The following is an 11,616-nucleotide window of genomic DNA, read 5'->3' as shown; positions in this document are numbered from 1 at the left end:
TGTTGATTTTAAATGTGGAGGGAAAACCCGGAGGACCTGGAGAAACCCCCACGACCATGGGGAGAGCGAGACACGCAAACCCAAATGTATCTTGGTAATATCTGTCTGCTAATATGTCTGTCTATAGTTTTCTGGTTAGATTTTATGTCGCTATTTCATTATACCTGATGATGATTGCTTGTGTTGCAATCGAAACGTCGTATTCTATTATTTAATTTAATTTATTATTTTATCTTTAGACGTGACTTAACCGAAAGAACCAAATAATAATTCCTGCAGTCACGAAAGTTCTAAAATTAAGATTTAACTCGCTACAGTTATTTTGCTGTGCCTTTTTTTTACACCTGATGGAGGAAGCTTGTGTTGCCTCCGAAATGTCGTGATTGAATTGATTTATTTTCATTTATTATTATTTTATTTTTATTATTTTTTACCGACGTAACTTTACCGAAAACACATAAGAGTATGAAATCTTGCAGTCACGAAAGCTTCAAATCTAGAATGGACGCTTCTTCTTTCTTACTGCTGCTGATGTAGATCCACAGCCACAACTACAATCTCTCATTCAGGTGGTTATCAAGCCAGATAACAGCGTCAGGAGCAGCGGAATGGATCATCGCTGTGATGCCTTCTTCGTATTTGCGGATCGGGAATTGCGTGGTTATATGTTATACAATCTGTCCTGGATGACCACAGTCGCACACTGCTGGAGAGAGTTTTTAATTTTCCATTTGTGCATCAGGTATCCGCATCTAATGATATGGTTTCATGGACTATTAAGTTCATTAATGTTTGTTCTTTCTAATAAAAAATAACATAATCTTTAAATTGTGCGGCTTCCAATGGGTATGTCTTTAAATGTCAGTTTAATCAAGTCAACAATTTTAGTTTTGTGGAAAAATACACGTTTTTTTGTAGTTGTTCGCGTGTCTGATAGACAAAACTGAAGAAACATATATCATGTCACGTTTATTATTATATTTATTTAAAACGTTTGCCTGGCGAAGACGGGCTTCATGAACTCGTACGAAAGAAGAAATAAATAAAAATAAAAAATGCTTTGAGCCTTGCTGTGCCCACGCACGGCTTCGTCGCCCCCTACTGCGAAAACCTGGCAAGACCCCAAACACCGACTTGAAACCCTTCACGGGTTTTTCTGATTAAACACCAGAAGTTTCCGGAGGAATACCAAACCTGTCAACCCTTTATCAGTGGCTACCTTATTACAGAACAGTTCAGAACTTATTGGTCACCCCGTGCCCTTACAAATCTCAGCGTTCATCCCACAAAGTCCCATCACAAAGGAGAAACACAAATGTCACTTTTTTGCTCCTATTGAAACGGCTGTATGCAGTATGGACCTACAAACTATTTCCCTGTACAAGAATACGGGGTAAACCATGTATGGTCCATAATACAGTTTTTTTTTGGGTTACATTGCGTAATCAACCAGGTAGGGTGTTGACTGTTATGTTAGCCGACTCTTTGTGTTGTATTGCATTATATTTCTAAGTTTACTAGGTTGGTTTTGATTGAAAGCTTTCGTGACTGCATGGATTCATATTCTTGGATCTTTCGGTAAAGTCACGTAGAAGGGAAATTATAAAAATATAAAACAATAAAATTCTCACAACGTTTCGACTGCAACACAAATCCACAGCAAGAAATAGTTTTTTTCAAATTTTCTTGCTGTGGATTTACCCCCCCCCCCCCCATCGTCACACGGCGTCACAAAAGTCCCCCCCCCCTCAAAAATGACGTCACAAAGTTCTGCCCCCCCCCCCCCCCAAAATAAAACATGCTTCAAATCGCTTTAAACTATTGTCATTGTAGTGCGTATTTAATGTGGCGCTGCACTCTGATGTAGGAGAAAACATTTATTAAAAATTCTTTAATTAAGTAGAGCGCCTTTTGGCGTCATCTGGTCCAACCCATGTGAGACTAGGCTCTAAGGAAAACTGTCTCGGGTGTGGACCAATCAACTTCAAGGACAGTGCATATATTATCAGAGTTATGTTTTTTGTTTGCATTATGACTATAGTTATTGTGGTCTATGCAAACATGACTCCTTGTAAAAAAGAAAGGTGTAAGTTTTGTTGCCAGATAGAAGGGTAAAAAAAACTATTATCATAAGTAGAGCGTGTTGTCTATATGTATTTAAAGTTGCGCATTTTGATGTGACGTCACATTTCTCACCCCCCCCCCCTCGTCACACATCGTCACAAATGTCTGACCCCCCCCCCCCCAGGTGCGTGACGTCATTTATGGACGGCCCCTTATGGATATTTTATGGGTCTTTCGGTAAAGCCACGTAGATAGAAAAATAATAATAGAATATGCATTCCTGTAGTCACGAAAGCTTTAAGTCAAGATTTGTGTTATGATATTGGTCGCGAAAGCCTCCGTGTTAAACTAACCCGCATGTGTTGACAGGTATGAAATACAATGTTTAAACAAAATATATGCCCGTGTTTCTGATGCATATATTATAGCGTGCATATAAACGCGGGAAACATAAATTATATGTTGCTCATCGTAATAATTATATTTGTAAAATAAACAGTGGGAGCGTCCTCGGCCCGTCACGTGACGGGGGACGTCCTCCCCTTACCCAAGATGGCCGCGTTTTCCTCGCGCACGATTGGTCGCGCTTCGGTCACGTGACATAGATGCTCGACTGCGATTGGCTGCTGCTGTTGGGTGGCGGCGAGGAACGAGCGATGGAGGCGATGAAGAGGGCAACGTTGTGCGCCGTGTGCGCGCTCTCTCCTCGCAAGTACAAGTGTCCCGCGTGCGAAAGCCCATAGTACGTGCGCTACACCGTCGCAGTACGTGCCACGTGTATTCAATGTTTAATAATAACCACACGGTGACGAAACACAGAGCGCCCTGCCGATACACCGTAGCACGTGTTGTGCAGTTGTCCCAGATGTCTTGTGACCCCTCCTATACCCTTATTTCATTCTCTAAAACTTAATGTTTTTGGATACCAGTGGAGGTGCGACAACATAAATGAATACGCAAAGGGAAAACAATGTTCAGGGTCAATTAATTGGGGGGGGGGTCGTGTCACAAGACATTTGGACCACACTGTACGTGGCCCGGGTAGTTACTGTACGTGAGTGGGGGTTGGTGGCGCGGTGGTTAGCGCTGAACTGCGCTGCGAAACCCGGCGACCCGAGTTCGGTTCCCAGTGGCAACTATTTGTCGCTCGCTGGGTCTCCCACTTGGTCAACTTAGTATTAAACGAGTGTGCCCGGTACGGTGCGTAAACAGCATTGTGGATACCAATGCGGCCTTGCGTGGAGTTATGGCAACACCATCGTTACCGTTGTCGGTGTGCCGTGCCGGCCTTCATAGATAGGTGCTCGCCAACAGCACTTTCATCATCATCAGCAGCAGCCTGTTAAAGGCTATAGGGCGGGTGGGGAGGGAATATTTCGTGTGTGTGCGTGGACCTAGCCTGGCACAAGCACCGTGTTGACGTGGCGAATAGCTGTATGAGCTTTCAACTTGAACCTCTCTGTCCGCAGCTGTTCGGTGGAGTGCTATAAAGTTCACAAAGGTAACACAACGCACACCGCCGTTCGACTGCAGTGCAAGCACGTGCTCACCACGGTCCATGCGCACAGGCGATAAGAAAATGGGGGAAATTAAAGACAGCCCACAGTGCTATTTGGGCCATGGAACCCCAATTATATGGGCCATATAGTAAACCCGTAGAGACACACAGAGGTAGAAACACCCATTAGATATGCATTTAAAACAAGCCACAGCAGTACGTGCAGACTGGACTCGGGTCAAGCCAAAATTCGGAATGTCGGAAAAGCTACCCAAAAGTATAGCAGCCAATTCAATTAAACCAGAAATCTCCAGCCTGAATATTGTTCGCAACGCAGCACTGAAACCCATCCCATCGGAGTTTGGTTACCAGCCAAGCCTAACATGGGCCTCCCCTTCATCCCACACTGACCAGCGTGGTGGTAAAGTATGGTCATTCAAAACCAACAACTGCCACATCATGTGGAGGTCATCATCCAGCAGTGGATAGACAACGGGGTGAATATTAATTATTTAGTTCTGTGGTTTTAAACAGTGGCGGCTCCTGCAAAATCTCTCAGGGGGGCAAATGTCTGGATGATTGATAAGGATAAGGTCCACCCATGCAATGGATAAATTAACAGCTTAAGCATGTAAAGGCAACTTCACTTCTTTAATATTAATGCAAAATAAAGTGACTTACAATACATCTTGTTTGTTTCTATACTCACTATTATTACAATCCACTCAGTTTCTTTTATTAAAGATTCCACTAGGTGGCGACAAATAATATTGTTGGATGAAACGTGCTTACGTATGATGACGTAAGCACGTTAGTGCGAGCCCTCCCGGATGCCATAGAGAATGCATTGCAGCGCCCGCCGTTCGAAAAAAAACATCTTTGAATGTAAGTTTATGGGAACACTCTGGGCGATTCTCAGCCGGAGTGAAATCGCCCAAAAGAGGCGGTACTCCACAGAACGTAGCATGACGCTGATTGGACTATATCCAGAGGCACAGTAACGGCTCGCGAAACTCTGTGGTTGAACGACATTGGTGGTGAATCGCCCAATCGCCCTAATGAAGAAACCGCCCCTGGTTTTAAATATACATGCAGTTAAAATTACTTTTCATTTTCTTGGTGTGTTTACACGTGCAACATTGCCACCTACTGGGAAACCTGACAGTCTTGAGACCCTGTGAGGCTTAACTGTAAACAAGCGTGAGTAAAAATTATAACAGACATGTTAGCTGGCAGCTGTTTAACAAACAAGATGCATTGCCAGCTGTGGATCACACAAAAAACCAAATTAAATTACTACATTAATGATTTGCCACTGTGTAAATGTGGCAGCAGCAGAGGTGTGCGCGACTGTTTTGACAAACGTCCCCTGCTGTATAAGAATAGGTTTTACCCTTTCTGTCAAAACAGGTGTTAAGATATTCTTTGGGTCTTTCGGTAGTCACGTAGATCGTTTTTTGTTATTTTCTTTCAACCTATCTACATTACTTTACCGAAAGACCCAAAGAATATGAATTCCTGCAGTCACGAAAGCTTTAAATGAAGGTGTTAAGATGTTAAAAAAGCAAACAGAAACCTTTTGGAAAGAATCATGTCTGCATTAACCACACATACCTGTGGTGAACATGCAAACAAAAACATGTTCTGGTAATATATTGCCAGAAAGGGTAAAGCCAATTCTTATATTTTGATACCGGCAAGATCCCATGATGTAGCTGCTCACCCCAAGCTATAATGCCCCTGCATTGTCTTTGTGCTGGTCGCCTTTTGGCGTTCTCTGGTTTAACACTGTTGTCTCTGGTGTGGACCAATCAGTTTCAAAGACAATGCATATACTACTATAGCATGATTTTGTTTGCATGTTCACCACAAGTGTGGTTAATGCAGACATGATTCCTTGCAAAAGGTTTCTGTTTGGTGTTTTAACATCTTAACACCTGTTTTATTGCCAGAAAGGGTATAAACAATTATTATATTTTGATACTGGCAAGAAAGGTCCCATCATGTTCCCTGCTGTCTCGTTAGGGAGCAGCAACTGCATTCCAAAGCCCAACACTGCTGCCGCCACTTCCACTGGGAGCCCTCTTGACAGAAGGCACGACAAGGGTGTGTGGTATACAACAACAACACGCACACCCACAGACACACCTGATTTATGCATTCACCATTTGAATGATCGCAACATGTTTGTCTTGGACCACATCACCCAGAATGCACCTGACCGTGTCACATCTCGGAAACTAAGCGGTATTGAGCCTACATCAGTGGTTGGCCACCTGTGTGCCGTGGAGCCCCTCCTCGTGGTGGCCTGGTCTAAGTGTGTCTAGGGTGGTGCGTGGGGTCATGATTAGTGCACAAGCACGATGTCAAGCTTGTGGCCTGCTGAGGAGAAAGAGGGCTGCTCATGTGGCCCCACTAGTTTAGGTTGCCCATCAGTGACCTAGAGAGTGCTTGGATGGACAACCACCTTGCATAAAACACGAAACAGGAATTGTAGGCTCTCGACAGAGAGCAGTGCAGCAAACATCAATCGTGCTTTTCTATGCTACAATAACTTTGCTCTGCGTTTTCACCAACCTACAGTGACAAGCGTGGTGAAGCATGGTCAAATAACCCCCACAAGCTGCTCTTTCCACCAACTGTTCCCAATATCCTGGAGCTCTTACGTAAATTCCCCCTTGACTCCCGATCTGTCTTGGCACATGTCGTTCGCGATCAGTTATCACACTAAATGAAGGATGTTTTAACGTGCGATTTCTACCCTTATTTTAGCAGCACGCCTATTTTAAGTGCTCATCTGTGAGGCCCCAACTTGAGTCAAACTGCGGTCTTGTGCAGGGTTCAGGCGGTTGCTTTGGAATGCATGAAGTTATAAACCATCCGCGATTCACGCTGGCTCGAAAACAACCTTGCTTGTCTTGTTTTGTTGATTTGACATTGCGTCATAGCTGATCACGTTTGACATTGTTGCTATTTTGCCAGCAGCAGTGGACAACAATACTTATGATTATGCAGATGAAGATTCTGACCAAGTGCCCCCAACCAGATTGCGTCTACTCGGTGAGTCGTTGGTGCATCAGCTGAAACTGCCGTTTCCACCTATGACCCCATTGAAAATGACCGTGTCTTTTACTGACATACAGTTAATCATCGATTATTCGCCTTCCAACATTATCTGGTGGTCTCAGGCCGATCCGGCAAAACCACTCCACAAGCTGTACCAGTCCAGCGATCAACACCATGTGCGTGGCAAAAAAGTAGCTATGTTTGATTTTACTGTGAAATACCATAGTATATTATACACTACATACAACTTAAACAATGAAAATACTGCACATATATACATATTTTATGACAAATAACTACAATAATAAAAACAATATACAGTGCGATCTGGTGCAATGTAAATCGGCGTTCGTATCAGTCCGGCGATCATCAAACACAAACAAGAGCGTAGCATCTCAGCCCATGCAAAGTATTCGAGATTGAAGTGGTAAGTACGTTACAGAAAATTCAGCACCTTTTTACAGTAGGGTATTTTTTTTTGTCTATTAGTATGTTTATGCCAATTTCATATCGCAAACACATTTAAAACACGAAAAAAACCTATACACAGCGCTTAAAAACATGTAATGCAAGGATGTGCAAAAATCTATTTTGAATAATGATGTGATTATCCAGAGTTTTAGAAAATTCGGCACCCCCTTCTTCCCGAAGCCGTGGGATAATCAATAATCTACTGTAGTAATACTCAACAGTGTCAGTCCGCTACTGGACAAAAGCTTCCCTGTGTTTGACCAGTTTTGGGGATTATTTGTCCATCCTTCACCACACTGGGCAGTTGAGGTTGGTAAAAGTGATGCGAAGTCTAGCAGGGACGTCACTCGTCACTGACGTTAGCCACAACTCGTCGAGATCTCTGTGCGGCGGTACGTTGGCCGGGCAGAGTGGTGCATGGGGACAACGACGACGTCACCGGTCGGCGTTGCGTGAAACTTGCGTGCGCTGCAGACGAGAGCGCCGCCCTGAGGGCGCTGCTGGACAACCCCCACCTGCGCTCGCTTCTGACGGAGGTCGACGGTGCGCAGGACAAGGCGACGGCGATGCGCCTCGCCATGCAGGAGCCGCTCTTCGTCGAGTTCGCCGACCGGTGCCTGAGTGTCGTGGCGCCCGCGGAGGGCGAGCGGGAGGACTAGCGCCGCCGGCGTTTCTGGACCTCGCAACGCACTCCGGCAAAGAAGAGATATCGTCTTTCCACTGCTGGATGAAGACATGCCAAAAGTGGTCGCCATCTCGAGACGATTTTATCGCTCTCATCTCTGCGGTGGTAAAACAATCCCCGCCAACAACCTGCACTCAGCAGTGGGTGAATACAAAGGGCTGTACCCATACTATGTAGCATAACACTGTCCATAAAATACTGTGATGGTGTTTATTCAGAGACGGAAGTTAATGCTTTTGAGGCAGTGTGTTATTGCAACATCTGCCACTAAATGTGTGTGCCAGTTCAGATGTTTTTTAAAATCTAAAACGTTATGACGAGTAATAATTTCAACTTGTAACGTGCCGCAGAATGGAAGGCCAGCCACACGCTGAGCCGGCACCAACAGTTGTCCAAGCACAGCAGTCGACAGATTCAGGTGTTATCGGCCATTTAATTAGTGCTAAGATATGGGAGGAAACCGGAGCACCTCGAGAAAACCAAAATATGCGAGAGGGAAATTTTCTCCTGTACAGACCGAACAGGTGGAGTCCACATTTTGTCTGTACCGCCTTCTGGAAAGCCAAGGTATAACTACTCGATACTTACAGAAAATGAGTTTAGCTGCATTTGTAAGGTGATCCATCAACCGGCATTGCCTCCATAGTGCTGGATTGCAGGCAGCCACGTGCAGTATTGCCACCACGGCTTGGCTATACTGCACGTATAGGGAGCACGTGTTTATTTCTCAGCAAGTGATTGGTTATTTGAGTTCAGTAGCCACATTGTGGCATTTATTTCGTAAGATGTAGCCTAAAATAAAGATGTATTTTTCTTACGTGTGTGGTTTTACTTTAGTAATGTTGCTGTTGTACATCTGGTTATTATTTTAGTTTTATAAACGACAGTACCGTCACTAGGGTTGGTGTCACCCAGTGCGGTAACTCATGGTGTCACCCCTCATGGACCCCCGCCCGTACTAGACCATACAAAATCCTTAGTAATGTGTTTTGTACTAATGTTACTGGTAAATCGTAATTCCCGTATATCACTGAATGTAATGGCAATAGTAGTGACATAAACAACTAGTAACATTTAAATTACACCTTTAAATTACAATATTTCATTTAATTACTACTTCATTCTCAAAAAAGTTATTGATATAAATTCACAAATACTAATTACCACAATATTGCAGCTAAAACACCAGAAAATTTGACAAAACCAGCGACTAAAAACACGAGCAGCAACAGCTGCTTGAAGCACGTGCAGATGAAACCACGTGATTCGAAGCATAATTGTAATTGGGTAATAATGACGGCTCTGACCGGAGCGCATTCGAAGGTTCAAAAAGTAAATTCGCACAGGGATTTAGCCTTGTAGGTATATTGATACAGTACATGTAAGCTGGGCTTACAAAACATGTTCTTATAACTACAGGGATATTTTTTTATAAAAAAAGAATACATTTCTTCTGAAACACTGCACAAGTTGTATAGACTAATTTTGGTGTCACCCCCTCTGATGGTGTCACCCGGTGCGGTCCGCACCCCCCGAGTGACGCCACTGATAAACGAATAATTTGAACAAAAAATGAAAAGTTTCCTGTTCAAATAGAAAGCATTCATCATGTTAGCCGCCTTGAGCCAACCGATTACGAAAATTAATATTTAAAAATACTTTTTTAAAAACATGCTTTAATGAAATGTACCGTACGAGTAATGGCAGAACTCCAGGAAGTGGCCCCGAGGCTTGCCACAACGTAAGCGTGGTGATTTACAACCAACGTCAGTTGAGCGTGGACAATTAGACCCGAGCCGAAACAACATGTAAAAAAATTGTTTACAAATATATTTTTATGATACAATATAGTATTGTCATCAGTATGACATAAGTATACCAAGTTTGCAGTGGATAACACATTGGGAAGTGGGTTAAAATTTAGTTACAAGATTTGAGGATGCGACAACAGAGTTAAATAAAAGCGTGTAATAAAAAAAATGTGCATCAATTTTATCGACCCTGCAGAAATTATTGGCTGAGTTAACACTCAGCCGAGTAGTTGTAACTCGCAACCTTCTAAATGACTTGGGTGTTCAAATTGGCCTCAGTTGTAAAAATACCATTCTGCTCTAACCTTGAAAACTTTGACAAAACGAGTCTGTAAATCAATGAACTCTCACCTGCGTAAGGAACCAGCATAAACAACTATACGACTCTTGGACGTACCGCATTTTCTGCTATAAAGGTTTATTTTATTTGTCGGCGCAGTATTGGCAGGGCCGTCCATACGTTGGCTGCGGAACCCGGGGTAAATCTCACAACACGTGCCCCCCCGCCCCCGATGCCTTCAAACTAAACTGGAAGTCTTGCATCTGACACCGTGAGGTCGAATCGCCGTACCTTCGGGACGGCTCTGAGCCCGCTATTGGTGAACGTAACACAACCACACGGCACCAAGTCGTAAGGAGGGTTAGGGGCCGTCCATAAATGACGTCACGCACCTGAAATGTGACGTCACATAAAAATGCGCAACTTTAAATAAATGTAGGCAACACGTTCCACTTAATTAAAGAGACTTTTTGATAAATGATAATAGTTTAAAGCGATTTGAAGCATGTTTTATTTTTTTTGGGGGGGGCAGAGCTTTGTGACGTCATATTTGAGGGGGTCTGACTTTTTGTGACGAGGGGGGGGGGGTCAAAAATCGTCCAAAATAGCGTGACGTCATTTATGGACGGCCCCTTAGCTTGTTCAAGTAACCAGAGACTGTATATCTCTACGTAATGCTGCAGACCAGTTCAACTCGACGACGTCTTCATCTCCGGTTTGGCCACATGACCTGTCGCCCAAACAACTCGTGATTGCCACCCCCCTCCCCCCCCCAGCTCAGGTGACCGTGACTCATGTGAAGAAACACTAGCGGCGAAAGCATTCAAACACTCAACATTTATTTAAAAAGCAAACTGTGCCTGTTTTAACCAGATTAAAAAAATAGCCAGTATCTGCCCAAAGATTGCAGCTTTAGCACTCGGGGTGAAGTGTTGTTAGCGAGCACCTATTCAAAACTATAACTTTTATTTATATTACCAGCTAAGGCCCACTGAACTATATAGCTCTTTTCAGAAGTAATCTGGCCACGAATGATAGCTCAACGAAGCATCTTACGTGGACATGTATCGCCGAATGAATGGGTAGGTAAGAGTGGTGGCAGCGCCGCACAGATGTTTCGTAACGTCCTTCATGCAAATCGTCGCTCGCGTAGCGGCCATGTGGCCAGGCGGGGCGAGAAAGTACCAGCAATGGGCCAAGGGGCCGTCCATAAATGACGTCACGCGATTTTGGACGATTTTTGACCCCCCCCCCCCCCCATCGTTACACGGCGTCACAAAAAGTCAGACCCCCTCTCAAATATGACGTCACAAAGCTTTGCCCCCCCCCCAAAAAAAAATAAAACATGCTTCAAATCGCTTTAAACTATTGTCATTGTAGTGCGTATTTAATGTGGCGCTGCACTCTGATGTTGTAGGAGAAAACATGTATTAAAAAGTATATTTAATTAAGTAGAACGTGTTGTCAATTCTATATATATAAAATCGCAAATCTGTCTGTCTGTGTGTGTGTCTGTGTGTCGCCGGACCATACGCAGTTTCATTGGACGACCGGCGCGGACCACGGCGGTTGCTCCTGGCAACGGGTAGCGACGCATTCGCTGCGGGGTGGACGCCATTTTTAATTCCCGTTAAAAATATGCGCACGCATTAACACGCGACTGAGGTAAATTCATCAAAGTTTCACGTCCTCTTCACTCCGCCCCCACCCCAACGTGTGCAATTACTATTATAGGGTCGGT

At 44.0% G+C, this 11,616-nt stretch overlaps 1 protein-coding gene across 1 annotated transcript; it reads left to right on the top strand.

The window, feature by feature from the left end:
• Positions 1-2,683: 2,683 nt before the first annotated feature.
• Positions 2,684-8,598, top strand: ZNHIT3 (zinc finger HIT-type containing 3). The gene is made up of 5 exons (XM_078873917.1): positions 2,684-2,806; positions 3,534-3,565; positions 5,588-5,668; positions 6,548-6,622; positions 7,574-8,598. The coding sequence occupies exons 1-5, from the start codon at positions 2,721-2,723 to the stop codon at positions 7,756-7,758; spliced, it is 459 nt and encodes a 152-aa protein (XP_078730043.1). The 5' UTR covers positions 2,684-2,720; the 3' UTR covers positions 7,759-8,598.
• Positions 8,599-11,616: the final 3,018 nt, after the last annotated feature.

Source organism: Lampetra fluviatilis, chromosome 37 (genome assembly GCF_964198595.1).
Source record: "Lampetra fluviatilis chromosome 37, kcLamFluv1.1, whole genome shotgun sequence".
Taxonomy (NCBI): domain Eukaryota; kingdom Metazoa; phylum Chordata; class Hyperoartia; order Petromyzontiformes; family Petromyzontidae; genus Lampetra; species Lampetra fluviatilis.
This window is presented reverse-complemented; position numbering and strand designations above follow the sequence as displayed.